This window comes from Barbus barbus (genome assembly GCF_936440315.1).
Source record: "Barbus barbus genome assembly, chromosome: 2".
Lineage (NCBI taxonomy): Eukaryota > Metazoa > Chordata > Actinopteri > Cypriniformes > Cyprinidae > Barbus > Barbus barbus.
In genome coordinates this window covers 42,218,160-42,239,821 of record NC_136730.1, presented here as the reverse complement: position 1 = coordinate 42,239,821, position 21,662 = coordinate 42,218,160, and the positions used below count along the sequence as shown (strand labels likewise).

General features: G+C 39.1%; 2 protein-coding genes across 3 annotated transcripts in view; one reads left to right on the top strand and one right to left on the bottom strand.

The window, feature by feature from the left end:
* Window positions 1–1,555, top strand: part of usp53a (ubiquitin specific peptidase 53a) — a 59,985-nt gene extending 58,430 nt beyond the window's left edge. For both annotated transcript variants that reach the window (XM_079431643.1, XM_079431642.1), the window contains exon 18: window positions 206–1,555. In XM_079431643.1, the coding sequence (XP_079287769.1) occupies window positions 206–285 (80 nt within the window). In that variant the 3' untranslated portion in view covers window positions 286–1,555. The remainder of the gene's footprint in view (window positions 1–205) is intronic.
* The window catches only part of LOC306881652 (FRAS1-related extracellular matrix protein 1-like), a gene marked incomplete at its 5' end in the record, with an annotated part of 30,248 nt that continues 10,134 nt past the window's right edge, over window positions 1,549–21,662 (bottom strand). Inside the window, 24 exons of the mRNA XM_079435833.1 lie at window positions 1,549–2,367; window positions 3,362–3,447; window positions 5,187–5,302; window positions 5,417–5,533; window positions 5,617–5,793; window positions 5,931–5,978; window positions 7,495–7,697; window positions 7,824–7,970; window positions 8,105–8,174; window positions 8,269–8,398; window positions 8,609–8,753; window positions 8,935–9,136; window positions 9,432–9,849; window positions 10,917–11,181; window positions 11,538–11,733; window positions 12,654–12,795; window positions 12,900–13,044; window positions 13,480–13,687; window positions 15,095–15,291; window positions 15,524–15,709; window positions 15,983–16,186; window positions 17,040–17,292; window positions 17,364–17,457; window positions 21,330–21,538. Of these exons, the coding sequence (XP_079291959.1) occupies window positions 2,165–2,367; window positions 3,362–3,447; window positions 5,187–5,302; window positions 5,417–5,533; window positions 5,617–5,793; window positions 5,931–5,978; window positions 7,495–7,697; window positions 7,824–7,970; window positions 8,105–8,174; window positions 8,269–8,398; window positions 8,609–8,753; window positions 8,935–9,136; window positions 9,432–9,849; window positions 10,917–11,181; window positions 11,538–11,733; window positions 12,654–12,795; window positions 12,900–13,044; window positions 13,480–13,687; window positions 15,095–15,291; window positions 15,524–15,709; window positions 15,983–16,186; window positions 17,040–17,292; window positions 17,364–17,457; window positions 21,330–21,538 (4,161 nt within the window). The 3' untranslated portion in view covers window positions 1,549–2,164. The remainder of the gene's footprint in view (window positions 2,368–3,361; window positions 3,448–5,186; window positions 5,303–5,416; window positions 5,534–5,616; window positions 5,794–5,930; window positions 5,979–7,494; window positions 7,698–7,823; window positions 7,971–8,104; window positions 8,175–8,268; window positions 8,399–8,608; window positions 8,754–8,934; window positions 9,137–9,431; window positions 9,850–10,916; window positions 11,182–11,537; window positions 11,734–12,653; window positions 12,796–12,899; window positions 13,045–13,479; window positions 13,688–15,094; window positions 15,292–15,523; window positions 15,710–15,982; window positions 16,187–17,039; window positions 17,293–17,363; window positions 17,458–21,329; window positions 21,539–21,662) is intronic.

Genomic DNA, 21,662 nt, shown 5'->3' with positions numbered 1-21,662 from the left:
AAACTGTCATATGTTACATAATTGTGCCAAATTGTAAATAATTTCAGTGCTAGTAGTGCTATTTTATCTTAATTTAGACATATTCTTATATCATTGGTGACTCATTTCTAGCATTATTATTTAGTACGAGTCCCTTTCATAATTTCATTAGTCTGATAATACTGTTCAAATGATAACTCGCTGTTCATTTCTGTTTGTTTTTCAGTTCATGCTTCCAGTAATAAACACACAGCTAAGTGGAACCCAGTTTCAGTGAAAGGACTGGATGAGCACGGCTTTCTCTGACTCACGCTCAGCGGCCTTCTCCTGAAGATGTGTGTTTGTGTGGTATTCATTCAAGCACAGTGCGTGGCAGCATCAGACTTTACATTTGCACATTTTTAAGCCAAAAGAGAACAATATTACGCAACTTAAGACAATTCCAAAACACTCCTTAGGCTTAAGAATATTTGATGTAACTTAAGACTAAAATACGACTGCTTGTCCAATGACAGTTTGCCCTAATATCCACCCTACATATGATAAAGTGCTTTAGTTGGTTCGGAGGGATGCGTTTCTGTTCACCGCTTCTGCTTTTCTCTGTTCTGGTTGTTTTTTGGAGGGAGGAGCTGCTAAAAGATTTGATTGTATTTTCAGAAGGTGAAGCTGCTAAATGTGAAACCGATCCTGTGTTTAGTAAGAACTGCTTTTGAAAAGCAAAATTAAGCTTAATGTTTGATGGCCTTTTTTGTTGGTTTAGGTGTGATATTTCTTTTTTTATTATTATTTAGTCCCTCATCAATAATTAAAATGTTTTCACCCTTTTATGATGTTAAGATCAGTTTTTCGACCAATGTGCACAGAAATTATAGAGAAGACACTGGAGATTAAATTGGTTGGTCATTTAGAAGTAAAAAGGGGAACATTATTTGGCCACATCTAAATATGTTTTCTTTTCATATTTGGAACAAGGCAAGTTTTGTCATTATTTGTATGATGTTTTGTATATTGCTAGACAGAAAAGTGCCTTATTTTGTATGTAAAGATGGGATAAAGGTGTTTTATTTGTAAAATGTTAACTTTCTAAATTCTTTTATAATATTGTAGTTCATTTTGGTTTTAATAAACTGATTTAAGCATAACATGGTTGTCTAATTTGTGAATGTTTAGACTGCTTTTATAAGACGTCTCTTCTGCTCGGGCTGCATTTCTTACAGAAATACAGTAAAACAGTAATATTATAAAATAGTATTAGAATTTGAAATAACTCTTTTCTATTGTAATATATTATAAAAATGTGATCAAATCTGAATGTTCAGCATCATTACTCCAGTCTTCAGTCTCACATGATCCTTCAGAAATTATACTATGCTGACTTGCTGCTCAAGGAACATTTTATCAATATTATCAATATTTTTGGAAGCAGTTGTTTAATATTTCTGTGGAAACATGGTAAAATTGAAGATTCTTTGGTGAATAAAAAGGGAACAGCATTTATTTGAAATGGAAATATTTTTGTAACATTATAAATGTCTTTATTGCCAATTTAATGCTGAATAAACTCAACCCAAAATTTTGCATGGTACTGTTTTTAAAAATAAAAAATGCCTATCAAAGTAAATATATATAAACATTTGTTATAAGTGCATCAATTTATTTTTAAGATTAACTTTTTTACAACAACTGAGAGCCTAGAATATTTCTGGGGTGTGTATTCAATCTCTGACACAATTATTAGCAAAAATTTGCAAACAAATAAAACATTTCAAATTAGTATTTATTACAAATTAGTGATCTTTGAGAGCAGTGACATTTATAGATTTTTTTTTATTAGAAAAAACTGCCAACTAAAAATTATACATATAAATATCATAAAATCTAAAAGACCCCATAACATACAGAGCACAGACAGTAATAAATACATATATAATACAAATAACATTGAGTTGCATTTACATTATAACACATGACAGTCCTCTGAATGTTTTGTGATCATGTCACCCTCGGGCTTAGAAACATGGCACACAGTTGTTAACGTGGCTGTTCTCTAACAGACAGAGTCTGAAGTGCATGAGCAGACAACAAACCACAGTCCAGCACGGTCACATCATGATTAGCATGTGCACTAAGTAGTAGAGAAGTCGTGTCCTCAGGTTATATAAAGCCTGTGCAGCTGCGACTGAACTCACATTTTAACGTGACACACATAGAGGTGTCCCTTTCCTTTCTTACAGTCTCGTATCTGCCACTTCGTCTTCCTCCAGACCAGGACACACTTCCTTGTTCCCTTCTGCCTGTTTTTAGGAGGGCTCCGCCTCCAGTTGGTGTAAGTGACCGGCTCTCCACCCACCCACTCCCAGCGGCCTTTGCTGTCACGATCATTCAGACCTGTGGTTAACCACAGAGAGCAATGAGTTCATGTTTAACTCTTTAAATCACTGTTTTCATTATTAATCAACTGACTTTGCCTCAATAAACTCATCATTTGCTGCTTATTAATAGTAAGGTGGTTTAGGTATAAGATAGGGATCTAAAATAAAGAATAAAGCATTAATATCTGCTTTATAAGTACTAATAAACAGCCAATATGCTAGTAATATGTACTGTATACTAATAAGCAAGTAGTTAATAGTGAGAACCTACAGTATCATAATTGATCAAAATGATCATAACTTTGCTGTAAAACCTTTATAATTTTTTTTTTTTAAGTATAATTGTAAAAATGTCCACCTTCAGCTCATGGTAATTTTTATAAAGTAAACATATATATATATATATATATATATATATATATATATATATATATATGTAATATTTCAAGATAAACACATACTGAACTGAAGCAACTGAGGTTTACTTGATTATATGTACATAATTTTATGAAAAAACATGTTAAAATGTATCAAATATGATCATCAGGCTTTTCAGGAATGTTTCTTTGCTTATCTCTCAATTATTATTTTCACAAGAAAAACTATAGAGCTTTGATTATAAAACTAAGCAATTAAAAATCGTCTGACTAAGACATATTATTGGCAGATGATATATGTGACATGATATTTATATGCATGTTAAGTAGTCTGCTATACTGTTATAAAGATCTCATCGATTTGCATTACAAGCATCAGAATTTGACTTTTTTGTCATATAAATATCAGCATATTATTGCTCAGTTTGGTCCTCTGAATAAAACTGAGGTGTTCCTTCATTTTAACCTCCATATTCTCTAATATCATACTGTATGAGCCATAAAAGCACATATGCAAACTTTCACTTTTGACATTTTAAAAATATTTTGTCTGAAGGTTCAATAGACTCTTCTATTGCAAAACCCTGTAATCACACTGACTGCATGAAATTCAGAAGAAGAAAAAAACGTTACCAATCCAAAAGGGTTTTCTGTCACTGAAGTCCCAGAGCCAGTCCATGGCTCCTTTTGACAAAACACTGACCAGGTTTCCATTGTAGCTTGAAGAAACAAGTATTCAGTCAGTCACAGTTACTCATAACCAGTGGTATTATTGCAAGGCTGTAACCGTGTGTTGAACATTGAGGGGGGTGTTCATTTTTTACCCTTTTTTTTATTATTCTAGTTGGAAATTAATCATTTGTGACCCTGGACCACAAAACTAGCCTTAAGTGTCAATTTTCCAAAATTGAGATTTATACATCATCTGAAAGCTGAATAAATAAGCTTTGTTAGGATCGGACAATATTTGGCCGAGATGCAACTATTTGAAAATCTGGAATCTGAGGGCGCAAAAAAATCAAAATACTGAGAAAATCGCCTTTAAAGTTGTCCAAATGAAGTTCTTAGCTATGCATATTACTAATCAAAAATTAAGTTTTGATATATTTATGGTAAGAAATATACAAAATATCTTCATGGAACATGATATTTACTTAATATCCTAATGATTTTTGGCATAAAAGAAATATTGATCATTTTGACCCATACAATGCATTGTTGGTTATTGCTACAAATATACCTGTGCTACTTAAGACTGCTTTTGTGCTCCAGGGTCACATTTTGAATTATTAGCAAATAATATTTTACAATATGCATACATTCACTTTAATTTGTATGTGTAATATGCTGAAAAGCTAAATATTTCTTGTCTCATCACATTCTGTAGGGAATTCAGGCTCTGCTTCTGTGAACAGTGAACCCCGCATACTTTGATTTGATTGGCCATTTCAGTCTTTCTGACTATGACGAGTGCTGTTAAACAGCAGAGGCAGACCAGCTTAAAAAATGTTACTTTTACCACCGGTTTCACAGACAAGGCTTAAGCCTAGTCCAGTGGCGGACTGGCCATCTGGAGCACCGGGAGCTTTCAGCTAACATGACGAGAAAATGCAGCAATATTTGCCAACCCTTTACGAAAAGAAAAGAAAAAAAAAACTCCAGACATTCATTTTCAGGAATGAAAACTACTACTGACCTTCTCAAATTCCTCAGATTGTAATGTAATTTACGTTATTAGTCACAATGTAGGCTATCCATAACATAGCAGTTTTCAGCAGACATGAGATAAGAGTTCATGTGTATCTCTATATAGGCTTTCTTCCGTGATTTCACGTGTCTAAGAAAATGTTTAAAAATCTGTTTTAAAAAAATCATTCTCAATCTTACTATAGAACATTGTAAATATGAAGACCAAAAGGCCTAATAACAATATAATTTGCTTATTAATTCACATGCATTAGCCTATTTTATATACACACTGGTGGTTACAAGTTTGAAATAATTCAAGCCTTTTATTTGAAAGAAGTACAGTAAAATACAGTAAAACAATAATATTATGAAATATTACACTTAAAATACTGGTTTTCTATTTGGGATGTTTTAAAATGTAATTGATTTTTGTGATCAAAGCTGAATTTTCAGCATCATTACTCCAGTCTTCAGTGTCCCTTCAGAAATCACTCTAATGCTGCTTAATTATTATCAGTTATTATTTATGATCAATTATTAATAATGGTTTTATTATTGGTGTGGTGTGTTGCGGATCAGGTTTGGTGGGCCGCTCTGTGCCAAAAAGTCCAGGGCCGCGTTTTGGCCCCAGTCCACCCCTGGCCTAGTCCCAAACTAAAATGTAAGTCTGAGCTGTTTCAACTGAAATAAACTTAAAATATATCAGTGCCTTTGTTTTGTCTCAAGATGCACCCCAGTAATGTTTTTTGTAGCGTTTGCGCTGTCTGACCTCTCTCTGCAGGCCTGCGCCGCGGTGCTCCACGTGGCTTTGTGCTCGGCGCTCAGTATGTAACAGTAGTTGTTGTGATACGTCCATCCTCGAGGACATTTCTGTGCTTTCACAGTCTGGATGAGAGCAGAAAAGACCAGAAAATATTCAAATCATCTCGTGAAATGCTGAAACCGAAGACCCGGTCATCATCATGACTTTGAAATATTAAATACTGCGATGTTAACGACCTCGTTATTCGGGGTCCAGGGCCTCCAGGAGTCCCCGTTACAGCGGAGCAGCTGAGCCGAGCTGTCGTTGTAATGCAGAAAGCCAGTGAGCTCTGGGGTGCAGGGTTTGGAGGACGGCTGGGGAGAGATACAACCAAACATCCAGGTTTATTTGCAAAATATTACTGTAAATTAATCAGACTTTTTCCAGACACTCTCACCTGAGTCGCGAGACGCTGTGCAGCTCTGGTGTTAGTGTGCGGGATGGTGTGCTGGGGTTTGGTCCTGTCGTGAAGAGGGTGCTGCTGCCCCCAGCTGGTCACCTGAACCCGAGACTTTCTGTCAGACCCTAAGTCTGCGCTGTCCTCCTCCACCTCCATTGACATGATACCGTGATACTGTAAGTGATTAGTAATATTAATATGATATCACTAAAGTGAATTATTTGTGATTTTATATAATAAATGGTAACAAAACGTAATGGATATGTCTAGTCCCAGCTGCTCTACTGCCGTTTTGTTTTTATTCTGCTTACTTTGTAAATGACATCAGATCCATAACGAATGGTTTCAGAAGGCTGAACCTGTGGATGAAAGTTCACCATGTTATCATGAAAAGTACTGAACATTTTTTTTTTGTTTAATTAAAATAAAGCTGTAATAAATACAAAATAAATATAATATTTGTAATAAAATTTAGATGACATAAATATTGCTTAGGCAACTAACTGAAATGACACAAGTTGAAGAGTTAAAATGACTATGGCCCGGTTTCACAGACCAGGATTAGACCATAGTTCAATTAAGACATTTAAGTAATTTTTATAAACATGCTTAGAAAAATACATTACTGGAGTGCATCTTGAGACAAAACAAAGGCACTGATATATTTTAAGATCAGTCAGTGCAAATTTCATTCAGTTGAAACAGCTCAGACTTAGGACTAGGCCCAGACTAAAATGAAACCGGTGGTATAACTAAAATTAAAACTGAAATAAAATAAATTAAAAATAAATAAAATTGAAAACAAAACATAAATAAAAGCTAAAAACTCAAAATATTAATAAATACTACAATTGTATAAATAACCATTTTGATGTAATTATTTTGAATTATGTATAGAGACAGACAGACAGACAGACAGACAGACAGGCAGGCAGACAGGCAGGCAGACAGACAGACAGGCAGACAGACAGACAGACAGGCAGGCAGACAGACAGACAGACAGGCAGACAGACAGGCAGACAGACAGGCAGACAGACAGACAGACAGACAGACAGACAGGCAGGCAGGCAGACAGACAGGCAGACAGACAGACAGACAGACAGGCAGACAGACAGACAGACAGACAGACAGACAGACAGACAGACAGGCAGACAGACAGGCAGACAGACAGACAGGCAGACAGACAGGCAGACAGACAGGCAGACAGGCAGACAGACAGACAGACAGGCAGACAGACAGGCAGACAGACAGGCAGACAGACAGGCAGACAGACAGACAGACAGACAGACAGACAGACAGGCAGGCAGGCAGACAGGCAGACAGGCAGACAGACAGGCAGACAGACAGACAGACAGACAGACAGACAGGCAGACAGACAGACAGACAGACAGGCAGACAGACAGGCAGACAGACAGACAGACAGACAGGCAGGCAGACAGGCAGGCAGGCAGACAGACAGGCAGACAGACAGACAGACAGACAGACAGGCAGGCAGACAGACAGGCAGACAGACAGACAGACAGACAGGCAGACAGGCAGACAGACAGGCAGACAGACAGGCAGACAGACAGGCAGACAGGCAGGCAGACAGGCAGGCAGGCAGACAGGCAGACAGACAGGCAGGCAGACAGGCAGGCAGGCAGACAGGCAGACAGACAGGCAGGCAGACAGACAGGCAGACAGAAATAAATAACTAACATAACATGTTCTAAAGCTAAATAGAAATGTCAAAAGCACATAACTAAATTAATAAAACTTTAAATTAAAATGAAAACTGAAAATATAAAAATAATATGTAACCCAACATAATTATAGTACATTCTGTAATAGTATTAAAAGACCTAATACTATTTTTTTATGTTTGTATTAACTTACTACTTTCCCATTCCCAATGACTCGGAGTCTTTTCTTTGTAGCAGTGGGAGCTTGAACTACTATATCACCGTCTCCTCTGATGTAGCCCTGAGAGAAAGGTAATGTCTCCACCTGGATGGAGCCGTGTTGACGGTACGGCCCCGGCTGCACCTCTCGGCCCTGAAGACCAGTGTCCACTTTAAACCGGCCCTCTCTGCACTGCCCTTTACAAACAGCCAACAAATCATCTCACAACAATCATAATCTGTGATGTTTCATCATTGTGTGAAAAAGTTCCATTAAAGGAACGGTTCACCTAAATTTTGGTCTTCTGGAAAACTTGCACTAACCATTTATGTCCTTTATGAAGATGGTGGCTTTTGAGTTGTCTTTCAGCACTGCACCCACTGGAGAGACCAAATTAACCTCAAATTTCTCATCAGCTTCCTCTAAAGAGTCCTGAACAATCTCCACTTTCCATACTCGACTGACCACCCCTGGAAAAAGACACCTTAAGTTCACTTATCATTCATTTAGATGTTGAATAAGCTTCTGTATTATATCTCAGTTAATTTTGTATTTGTATAAACATTCCCACAATATATCCCCATGTTGGTGGATTAAAAATGACCTGGGTCAAACTGAATCAGAGATGAAGCCGGCATAAAGTCTTTTCCAGCAAATGCTGTTAGTTCTTTCACCTATGAAAAATGAAAAATGCATATTAAAATCCTTTATTCTTCTTCACAAAAGAATAAAAAGCAGCCAAATACACCATAACAAATAAAGCTATACCTGTACAGTCACATAAGACGAGTCCTGCACATTTCCCTTCCTCTGGATGGTCAGTGAGACTGACCCTTGACTCTCACATATTATATACTCAGTCCTGGTCAGCTGCACACTGGCCCAGCTGAACTCCAGTCTGACGGAGAGAATAACATTACACATCCTAACATACACAGACAACATCCAAGTGTATGGGTGGAGGTGAACGTTAAGAAATACTCACAAATACGTATTGCTATAAGAAATGGTGATTTATGGACGACAAGGTCTAATGAAATTAAATAACTCCTTCACTAATCCTGCAAGAAAGCATAATCAAAGCAACATTTCAAAGCCGAAGGTTTACTTGTGAGAGGCTCCGGTGTTTCCCAGTGCATCAGAAACAGCAAACTCCAGACTGTCAGTTAAAGCATCCAGAGCAGAGTTTATGATGTAGACAATATTCCTTCTGTTCAGATCCTTCTGAGAGAAACGCTGCCTCACAAACTCACCTACAGACAAAGAGTATACATCATGTGACTACATTAACACAGACAGATATACAGGCAGGCGCAGATGGATGGATGGATGGATATATAGTCAGATAGATATACAGACAGGCAGATGGATATATATACAGACAGACAGACAAACAGATAGACAGACAGACAGACAGATAGAGAGCTCTCTCACCACTGGTATAATTTTCCAGGTACCCAAAGTACGGTGCTCTGAGGATGTGATAGATTAGGTCAGCATCTGCTGAGCTCAGATCCTGAGCCTTGAGCTCTCTGGAGGAAATGAAGATCCCATAACGACCATCTTTGAGGAGCTCCACTTTCCACAGCGTTTCCAGCACTGCTATCTGCGGAGCGGCGCTGTCTAGAGCTTCAATCTGTGGCAGACACACACACAATCACTGCAGTATTAAAAGATGATTACAGGACAAGTGCTCAAAATCATGAGGATATCCTGTATCATCATTATACTGTATACAGTATATCATCATATCGCCCAGGACAAAAACTTCCTGTATTTAATCACTAAAGCACAGACAAAACAGTATGACTTCCTGTAAAGCTGTATTGTGAAAAGTGCTATACAAATAAATTTAACTTGACTTGATATCCATTGAATATGCATTTAAAATATCCTAAAAACAGGTACAACTAAAAATAATTGTTACTAACTTGCAGTGTGAAGAAGGCGGGCTCTATTTGCACTTTTCCATCCAGCAGGAAGCCTCTCTCTGTGCTGTCGGAGGCTGTGAATCTCAAACGATCGATCTGAGAAGCTCCTCCAGAGTGTCTGTATGCAACATCCAGATCCTGAATATTCTGCTGGGTGAAATTACTGCCAGCAAGCAGCGGCTGCCCCTTCAACAGCAGCTGGCCGTACTGGGGAAGCTGCAGCACCCTGTAGCTCAAGGCAGTGTGTGGGCTGTCAGGGTCAGACAGGAATAAGGCATCGGGGGTCAAAGTCATGCTGGAGCCCTGAGGAACCCGCAGACCGGTGTTACGCACTAGTGTGGGCAGAACCTTATCAGTCATCTCCACCAGGATCTCCAGGGTCCCGTTGCGAGTTGATATTCCATTGCTGACCACAAACCTATGGATAATGTAGACATATGGACGTTATGAGTAAAGACACAAAACACAAATCAATAAGCCTTACAATACACACACACACACACACACACACACACACACACACACGCACACGCATCTAAATCTAAAACTATAAAACAGATGAGCAAAGACTCGTAAAAAGTAATCTCACATCCTAGTCATATTTCACCCCTAAAAACATAAACATCTGAAAAAAAATTAAAGAGTAAGAAATTTACATTATTTTACATTAATTTACATTATTTTACATCATACAATTTTTAATTAATGTAATTTTAATATTTAATGACAGCTACAGTACTGACGATTTGTGTGTAAAATGTGCTAATTAATGAATGTTCCCAAAACAGGCAAATATATTATAAATATTAATAAATATTATTTCATAAAATAAATAAACAAAAGAGGAACAATCTAAAGTTTTACTAAGCAAAAATAAAGTGAAACTACAATGGAAAAAAAATATTGTGTAAAAAGTTTCTATATTATTTTTATTATTTTTTACATAAAAATAATACATAAAGCAAAATATAAATTGTGTCATATGATATTAATATTACATTAACTACATAATCTTAACAAATAATTATAATGAATGTAATGTCAATATGAAGAATATAATGTCAATACGATTTATTATAATGAATATAATGTCATATTCCTAAACAGGCAATATGTTATAAATATTATGTAATAAAATAAACAAGTAAACAAAAATAAGAAATTTTACTTTTGCAAAAACAAAGCGAAGCAACACCAAGGAAAAAATATTGCGTAAAAAGTGTATATATATATTTATTTATATACTTATGAATACATATTATATAAATTGTATCATATCATATTAATATTACATTAATCACATTAATGTTATATTAATATTTAATTATTAATTATCATGAATATAATGTAATAGGCTTCACTTTCTTTAAATATTATACATATTATATAAACATTGTTTTTATTATTTATCTTTGATTTTAGAGTGAAATATGATTTAAAATCTTAATTAATATATAGAATAATGTCCTTGCATGAGGTCCTTACCGCAGGGTCTCTTTAGGTGAAGTGGCTCTGTTGTCATGAACGTAACACACCAGGTTTGCTGCTACGTCCAGCTGACTGAACGACTGGATTTGCACTCCGGTGTGTTTGATGTACTCCACATGTCCATGTGCTGGAGGAACAGTGATGACGTACAGCAGCTCCTCCGGCTTGTCAGTGCTGTCTACAGCCAGCAAGACGTCAGTGGTGAGGATCACACGCTCCCCACGACTCATCCTCACAGGCTTCAGGAACAATGCTATGTCTCCTGGAGAGAAGCACAAAACAGACTTGAAATGATGAGCAATTTGCTGATAACTCTTGGAATATAGTATGCATATCATCAGGAAAATACATTCATATCAAGTACTTACAGTAGCTTTTAATGTAGGATTTACTTTTAAACAATTTTAACTCATAAATTACAAAGAAATGGCAAGTAACATTGAATTAAAAGTAAAACTGAATTTGAATAATTGAAATTTCTTTTAAAACATGTTCAATCTTTATTTACATCAATTTTTAGAGTGCTGGGAAAAAAATCCAAATAAACAAAGAAAACAACAATAAACTAAATACACTTACTCAAAATGGAAAAAAAAATAGAATAAAGCAGCAGCCCACCTTTCTCCAGCTCTTTGACTGTGATGTGGAAGTGCTGCGCAGGAGAGCGGTTCTTGCCATCCAACAGGTGGAAGACAAAGAAGTCAGCAGCGGCTGCTCCAGGATGACCGGTGTGAAGGTAACGTAACAGGTTCATATCCAAAACCTGCTGAGAGCAGTTCACCCCTGCTGATACAGACACCCAGTCTGTGCCTACCTGAGGAACAGCAGACCACCAGCGTGTCAGTGGCTTAAAGGAACAGTTCACACAGAAACGAAAATGTGCTGAAAATATACTCAGACCGTCCAAGATGTAGATGATTTTGTTTCTTCATCAGAGCAGATTTGGAGAAATGTTTCATTAAATTTCTTGCTCACCAATGGATCATCTGCAGTGAATGGGTGCCGTCAGAATGAGACTCCAAACAGCTGATAAAAACATCACAATAATCCACATGACTCATCAATTAATGTCTTGTGAAGTGAAAAGCTGCGTGTTTGTTAGAAACAAATCCATTATTAATGTTGCTTCTGGCCAAAATGTGAGTCCATAATGTTTTTTATCAGCTGATTGGACTCTCATTCTGATGGCACCCATTCATTTTGGGCTCTGGGATCTCTTCCTATGAAGAAAGAAACTCATCTACATCTTGGATAGCCTGAGGACGAAATTTATTTTTTTAAGCAAATTTTCCATTTTGGGTGAACTATTCCTTTAAGGTGCATTTACACCAAGGACAATAACTATAATAATAAAGATCTAGTTTTAATAATTATTCTACACCATACCACAACTATTTGATGAACAATAAAGACATTGACAGCCAATCAGAATCTACTCGAATCAATCTGCTCCAGCAGCGTTTAAAGCAGGAGACGACATAACTGCAGTGTGTGTTTGTAATAAACAGAACCATCTTTTTTTTTAATGTGAAGAACATTGTTCCACTGTAAAGAACCTTTTGTGCACTGGAAAGGTTCCATGGATGTTAAAGGTTCTTCATGGAACGACATATGCCAAAAAAGAACATTTATTTTTAAGAGAGCCATTATGATACAAATTGTTAGTTTTAAGGTATAAATAATGATCATAGAAGTATATTTGATATTTTTTGACAGCAGATTGAGTAAACTGACCTTCATCTGAATGACACCATGACTCGGTATGCTCTCGAACACATAGATAATGTCGGAGGACGGAGTGTCTTTGTCGTGAGCACTGAGCACAGCACTGGAGATCAGCCAGGACTCCCCAGCCTCCATCTCAATCCCAGTGTTCCTGTGTTTTGGAGGTTTTTTTCAGAGATTTACCACTTAAATGTCTAATTTATTAATGGCTAACAGTCGAGGATTATTAACTGCAATGACATTATTTGCAGTTACCGTATAATCTGCGGCTCCTCGTCATTGACAGGCAGTACTTTGACTCGCACGTGTTTCTGGAGCTGGTGTTTCCCATCAGAGAGCTGGACAATAAATCCATCCCGATCACTCTCAGAGTCATCGTGCACGTACATCAGAGTCATACCTGAGGACAGAGTAACACAAACAGACTACATTGTTGATATATGCTTCTAATTGATCAAGAAAAGACACATTAAATTGATCAAAAGTGACCCTTTTACAATGACATATAAGATTTCTATTTAAAAATATATATTTTCTATTAATCAAAGAGACCTGGAAAAAAAACTCATGGTTTACACAAATATAAGAAGCAGCATAACTGCTTTCTAAATTGATCTTGAGCAGCAAATCAGTATATTAGAATGATTTCTGAAGGATCATGTGACGCTGAAGACTGGAGAAATTATGCTGAAAATACAGCTTTCTATCACAGGAATAAATTACATTTTTACATGTACTGAAATAGAAAACAGTTCTTTTAAACTGTAATAATAGTTCACAATTGTACAGTTTGGGCTTGGAGAGGTGATGGGCATAAAAGTATTTTATGCAGTACCGTTCCTGAGGTCATCCATGGTGAAGTGCTCCACAGGGATCTCAGATCCACGCTTGTAAAGTGTCACATCATTTCCGTGTGGCATGCTCATGATGGATCCGTGCTGAGGCTGCTGGATTATGCTGAACATTAAACGCTCTCTGGGAACATCAAGATCCACCGCACTGATTATAGATGAGTCCAACTCTTTCATGTCTCCCTCCCGAACCTAAAAGACAAACACTGGTCATCAGAACTAAACTGGCTACAGCAATGTTTCTTTATATAGATCATGCCAAATGTATAACCACAGAAACCTATAGTAATTTCTTAATTCGGTTACTCAGATGTCATACACCCAGCTAATAAAATATGTTCTAAGAATTTTCCCATTAAGTTATAAAAAAAGTTATTTCTGAATGTTCTCTGAATCATCGTACAGTTTTTTAAATGTTTTAACCCTTGTGCGTCAATAAAAAAAAGTTACACAGGTCCATAGTGGACAAAAATGTCCATGTCAAAAAACGGTCATAAAAATTTGAAGCTTGGGAGCACAGACTTAAGTTTGGTCTCATTTTAAAGAAGACCCATGGCATATTATTTTTGAAAAAAAAAGTTATACAGGTTTAATTTTATGAAAAAGATTTTTGAACAATATTTTATATAAAATATATATTTTATGAAACATGTTGAACTCTAAACCTGCTAGAAAATCAAAGCTATAAATCTCAACAATTTGTGTTCCAGATTTGTTGATATCTCTAAAAGTTGATATCTCTGAAAATGAGCTTTCAGTAAGATTTAGTTTGGGCGCAGTACCAAATTTTCCCCATTAGATGCCAGCAAAACTCTGCTGGTGCACACAGTGCTTGGGTTTGTGATTTACAGTAGAGTTTCTCTCAAATATTACAAGCAAACACACACACACACACACAAACCACACTCTGACATCCATATCAACACACCCACACAATTATAGCTGCATTGTTTATCAAACTGGCTCTATAATACGCAGAAGCAGAAAACAGGAACAAAGCGAGTCTTTGCTTTATAGACCAAACCTGAGAAAAAAAATGGCACCATCTGGTAAAAAATTAAATGTTGAAGCCTTGCCAACAGAATGAAAGCCTATTAACAAAAATTGCATCATTTTACTGTTAAACGGCACTGCAGTAGCGTTAATAGTTTTAATGGGAAACATTTTTTGTACCTAGTGCAAAATAGATTTATTAAAGGAAATGGGGGTGAAATTCCAATAAAAATACACACCTGTGCCAAAATTTATGCAGCTGCCAATAACAGGCAAAATTATCAAGAAAAACTCAACTGAAAAGGACAAAAATGTCCAAAAGGTTGCACAAGGGTTAAATATGTTTATTATTGTGAACGTTAATGGAAAATTCCATTTGATTATGGGAACGTTGCTTTTGAATGTCCTCCGAACTGTTCTGAAACAAGTGGTAACATTTTTTAAATGTTAAATTAAATTAAAACATTCAGGGGGAGAACTTTGAATGAACATTCTATTAATGTCACTTGAAGTCATCATAACTTTGAGAGAACCTTGCCAGAATCTCAAACCAATGTCCTGAAAACATTCCCTGTTAGCTGGTTACGAGATTACTCTCTGACTGACCGTGATGTTCCTGGCCAGGAGCTCTGGAATCTCATCATTGGTTGGACGGATGATGATGTAGAGCGGGACTGAAGAGGACTGCTGTCTCCCGTCGGACACAAGCAACATGAGCTGGTCGGTGGTGGGCTCCATCCTCTGGTGTCTAGACTGGACATAGTTAATGTATCCATTCAACACGTCCCTGTAAGTGAAAGAGGCTGAACAAGGAAAAGCAACGTTATCAGTGCTGGGTAGATTACTTACAAAGTATAGTCTGTTCCTGATTACAAATTACATGATGAAAACTGCAGTCAGTAATGTAATCTAGATTACTCATTTTAGCCAATGTATTCTGACTACGTTTAGATCATTTTAGGTTACTTTTATATTAGCTACTTTTGATCTAACTTGTTTAGAGCAGCTTTTAAGATTCAGTGAAATGTGACTCACCGATACTGATTCCCATGTTGCTCTTTTCAAATCCTGGACTGGGCAGGATGTTTTCTATGTATCCAAACTGTGGCGGAGCAACCAGAATGAGGTTAAGGTCCTCTGGAGCAGAGTCTTGGTCTTCAACTCTCAGATGAGTGACTGTGATGGAGGCTGACCCGCCCTCATCCACCATAAACACCTCTCCTGGTGTGAGAAAAGATGCTTCATGGACTCTAGCATGTAAACGACGAGTAGCAAATGCAAAAATATGTCTTCTGAAATGAGGTGCACTTAATTGTATTAAGCAGTATACTTCAAATCAAGGTCAATTTTGTAAAAACTTGCTGATAATACAATATTAATTAAATTAAAGGCCACTAAAGTGAATTCGAAGAGAGATACTTTTATGACTGTTTCAGTCATAAACATACATACAGCATGATATTCTAACATCAGAAAGAAAAGTGTTCCCATTACCGACAGCTATAGATGGCGGTTGGTTGTTCACAGGATAAACGGTGATATTAAGGTCATAGACAGGCAGGATGTTCTGTACTTCAGGTGTTTGTGCGTTGAATACAGTGGCTCTTTCACTGCAACAGGAAGAAACTGGCCCTGATTCTCCATCAGAGATCACAAACGTAACGACGTCATGATGTGGCTGCAGCCCAATCTCTTGTCCTTAAGTGTATGATTGATATCAATTTGTTATTGCAGGGATGTATAATCAAAATGAAGAAACAATATCATACAAATGCATATACAGCATATACCCATGTGAAAAAGAAGTGCACTTAATTGTATTGAATGTGCACCTGTACTGTACTTCAAATCTTAAAAGTAAATAAAAAACACATAATGTATTATTAATGAAATAAAAGGCCACTTAAGTGTACTTAAAGAGAATACTCTTTCATGACACTTTCTGAACACACTTAAGTACACTTTTTATAATAAAATGAAATAAAAGTTACTTTAAAGTACATTTGAAATCATTGTTTTAATAGATTTTTGAAGAAATACACTTATGATGACATAATAAAGCACTTGTAAAGGTTTTGGTAGTGTGTTATTCAATATTATGTTTAAAGTTACTGTCTTGCAACTTATTTAAATTATATTATATATTTAAAAAAAATACATGACAAACAAGTGTCAATAGAAATAGCATTAAAACATATATAAGTTTACCATAAATGTTTGTCTGTACATTCAGCATAAACTATATTTCAAAAAATTATGAAACCTTACTTAAGCGGGTCTAAAAGCACTCTAAAGTTCAGCTGATTACATTTAATATAAATTTAAACTACAATTCATGTTCATTTAATTGCAATTAACATGCAATTAAGTGTCCAAAAACATCACATTCAGTTCACACTTAAGTATATTATTTTCAAGCATCAATGCTTGTTTTGAAAGTATGCTAAAGTGTACTTTACATTCAAAAAGGTGGGTCAAAATATGGTTAGATATAAAATGAAACAGAAACATTATCAATGTAAAAAAACAAGTACTATTATTCTCATATTACCTGTGTGTCTATAGGAAATTAAGCCAGCAGTTACATCCGCTTGAATGAAGTGGTCCACAATGATGCCGTTTCTTTGAACTACCCCATGATATGGTTGTCGGGCGATCATATACATCAGGGTGCTGTCGTCATTGTCAGGATCAGTGGCACAGATGTACTCTATAGTGATCAGCACTTCCTGTCCCTCGTCACAGACTAAAACATGCTTCAATCCTGGCACGAGGACTGGCACCTCATCGTTGACTAGCGTCACCTGTCAAAAATGGGTTTGTTAGATGTCTTCATGTTGCAATAAAAAATATTTGCAAAACAAATCTTCATTACCTTGACATGTAGCACAAAGTCAGCAATATTTATCCCATCTGTGGCAATTAATTTAATATCATCATGTTCTGTCTCAGAGCTGTCGTGGCGATATCTATTGTGACAAAAGAATCAAAACTAAAGATAAAATAGAGGAAAAGAACCAGCAAAGTGGAATTTAACTTAAATAGACAGTTCACCCAAAAATTATGTCATCATTTACTGACCCTCATGTCAATCCAAACCTGTATTATTATTATTACTGTAGTTTATTTCTTCTCTTGAACACAAAAGAAGATACAATATTTTAAAGAATGTTGGTAACGAAACAGTTGGCGGTAGCCATTGACTTCCATAGTTTTTTACTTCATACTATTAAAGTCAATGGCCACCGCCAACTGTTTGGTCACCAACATTCCACAAAATATCTTTTTTTTATGTTCAACATGTTCCAAATTTTTGGGTTAACTATGCTTTTAAGGCAAGACACCCCAGGTGAACAGAGTAAAACATATCACTAACAGTGATTGATTATACTAACAGTTTCAAATATTTTTGTATTACAGTTTTTCTGAAATGGAATGTTCAAATATGCAAATTCATTATCTCTTTATTCTGGAAATTAAATTTGAACATTAGATAAAGTCGGGTTCAAAATTAATTTTGTTAACATATCAGAGGTAAAGGTATTTTTTACAGGTTTTTTATCACTTAATAAATACTATAAATATTAGTGCTGTCAAACGATTAATCGTGATTAATCGCATCCAAAATAAAAGTTTTTGTTTAAATGGTATATGTGGGTGCACTGTGTATATTTATTATGTATAAATACACATGTTACAAATATTACTGTAACGCGTCTGTGGTTGTGGATGAAGGCGCAAGACGAAAGAGTAAACAAAAATAAATCTTTAATGAAATAGCTTCAACACACGTGAACACTTAGTTAACTTAAGATCAGACAAACACAAAGGCAAAACTGAGGACTTATAAAGGGGCTGGAACAAACGAGGAAACAAGGTAATTGAATCAAACACAGGTGATGAATATAACTAATTAACAAAACTAGGTCAGAAACTAAAACAGGAAGAACCAAATAAGGACAAAAAGGAAACTAAACAAACAGTTCTGTTACAGATATCGCCCCCCTCCCGGAAGGTGCGTCCCGCACCGTAACAGTAACATCGGGGAGGGGGGGGTGGGCGTCCTGGAGGCTGGAGCAGGACCAGGATGGGACAGGGAAGCCTCCAGGACGGATCAGGAGCCTTGGGAGACCATGGCAGGACTGGAGACCCGGGAGGCCATGGCGGATCAGGAGACACGGGAGGCCATGGCGGATCTGGAGCCTTGGGCGGCCTTGGCGGATCGGGGTCCTTGGGCGACCATGGCAGATGAGGGTCCTCGGGCGACCATGGCGGATCTGGATCCTCGGGCGGCCATGGCGGGTCGGGGTCCTCGGGCGGCCATGGCGGGTCGGGGTCCTCGGGCGGCCTTGGCGGATCGGGGTCCTCGGGCGGCCTTGGCGGATCGGGGTCCTCGGGCGGCCTTGGCGGATCGGGGTCCTCGGGCGGCCTTGGCGGATCGGGGTCCTCGGGCGGCCTTGGCGGATCGGGGTCCTCGGGCGGCCTTGGCGGATCGGGGTCCTCGGGCGGCCTTGGCGGGTCGGGGTCCTCGGGCGGCCTTGGCGGGTCGGGGTCCTCGGGCGGCCTTGGCGGGTCGGGGTCCTCGGGCGGCCTTGGCGGATCGGGGTGCTCCGTGGCCTTGGCCCATGGCCTGGCCACACAGACTGAGACTATATGGCCCCCCCCCAAAATTTCTTTGGGAGAGTTCCCCTCTGGGGGCCACATTGGAGGAGAGGGTTCTTGAGGGCGCTCTGGAGGAGCGGACTCTTGGGGGCGCTCTGGAGGAGCGGGCGCTTGAGGGCGCTCTGGAGGAGCGGACTCTTGGGGGCGCTCTGGAGGAGCGGACTCTTGGGGGCGCTCTGGAGGAGCGGACTCTTGGGGGCGCTCTGGAGGAGCGGACTCTTGGGGGCGCTCTGGAGGAGCGGACTCTTGGGGGCGCTCTGGAGGAGCGGGCGCTTGAGGGCCCTCTGGAGGAGCGGACTCTTGGGGGCGCTCTGGAGGAGCGGACTCTTGGGGGCGCTCTGGAGGAGCGGACTCTTGGGGGCGCTCTGGAGGAGCGGGCGCTTGAGGGCCCTCTGGAGGAGCGGACTCTTGGGGGCGCTCTGGAGGCGCGAAGCTGGATAGAACCAGCGGAGACGAAGGAGAGCTGGACGGGACCAGCGGAGACGCAGGAGGGCGTTCTTGCAGCGCAGACACTTGAGGGCGCTCTTGCAGCGCAGACACTTGAGGGCGCTCTTGCAGCGCAGACACTTGAGGGCGCTCTGGATGCGTGGGGCTGGACGGGACCAGCGGGAACTCAGGTGGGCTGGACGGGACCAGCGGGAACTCAGGTGGGCTGGACGGGACCAGCGGGAACTCAGGTGGGCTGGACGGGACCAGCGGAGATGCAGGAGGGCGCTCTTGCAGCGCGGACACTTGAGGGCGCACGGGAGGCGCGACGCTGGATAGAACCAGCGGAGACGAAGGAGGGCTGGATGGGACCAGCGGAGACGCAGGAGGGTGCTCTGGTAGCACGGACACTTGGGGGCGCTCTTGCAGCGCGGATATTAGAGGGCGCGCTTGCCGCGCGGACATTAGAGGGCGCGCTTGCAGCGCGGACATTAGAGGGCGCTCTTGCAGCGCGGACATTAGAGGGCGCACGGGAGGTGCGGGGCTGGACGGGACCAGCGGGAAATCAGGTGGGCTGGACGGGACCAGCGGGAAATCAGGTGGGCTGGACGGGACCATCATCGCCGTAAACGGCGCAACGTTCATCGCCTGTTGCGGCGGTTTCCACATCGCCGCGGGCGGAACATTCTTCGCCGTGGATAAGGCTCCGGCTCGGGGTCGGAGACTCTCCAGACACCGGATGATGGCTTCTCTCCAAGTGAGGTCGGAGGTGTCTGGGAGCTCTCGCTGCTGGTGGAGCGTGAGCCCGAGCCGGAGCAGCATCTTCAGGGTTCCGTCTTCCAGAGTGCTGGCGAGGGCGAGAGGCGCAAACGCCAACATAAAGCTCACTGGGTCCCGGTTGGCGTAAGCCAAATCAAAAAATCGCGCCGGTTCGCCCATCTTCGGTTGCGGGCTGATCTTCTGTAACGCGTCTGTGGTTGTGGATGAAGGCGCAAGACGAAAGAGTAAACAAAAATAAATCTTTAATGAAATAGCTTCAACACACGTGAACACTTAGTTAACTTAAGATCAGACAAACACAAAGGCAAAACTGAGGACTTATAAAGGGGCTGGAACAAACGAGGAAACAAGGTAATTGAATCAAACACAGGTGATGAATATAACTAATTAACAAAACTAGGTCAGAAACTAAAACAGGAAGAACCAAATAAGGATAAAAAGGAAACTAAACAAACAGTTCTGTTACAATTACATAATACGATATTTATAAATACACACCCATGCATGTATATATTTACGAAAAATATGTTATGTTTTATATTAAATATATTTAAATGTAATATAAATTATATGAATATAAACATAAAAATATTTTCTAAATATATACAGTCTGTGTGTGTATTTATTTATACATAATAAATATACACAGTACACACAGATATATTATGTAAATAAAAACTTATATTTTGGATGCGATTAATCGCGATTAATTGTTTAACAGCACTAAAAAAATATATAAAAAATTAATATTTTCCCCATGTCTTTAGGAATATATAATTGTGGCATAAAATCAGCCAAATTATATATGAACAATCCCCTATGTTAAAATCTAAATTCAGAATATGGATAAGAATAAAACGGAACAGTTTTTACGTACGTTAAAAAAAACAGTAAATGTTACCTAAACACTGTTTTTGCCTGAAGTGTCTTGCATTACAGCGTTTATGACGAAATATGAGGAACCACATCTGACCTAACTTTTAGGCTTTTCAGATCCCTGACTGTGAAAGTCTGGCCTGGACTCATGGCTGTGCCGTCCAGGTAAATGCTGCCATGCTGGGGTCCGGTCTTCAGCTCCACATGCAGAGAGTCCAGTAGAGAGTCCTGGTCTGATAGACGCATGTGATCTTCGCTCACCCAGCTCTCTCCACCCTCATCCACCGCCAGCGGCTTCACATGCACCTACAGATGACAAGAAACACATCCAGCGCTCAACTAGCACTTATGTTTGTATAGCACTGATATCTATGAATAATAAAGTGTTATAATTTGGAAAAGAGGTGAGTAGGATGAGGTGATGATAAAA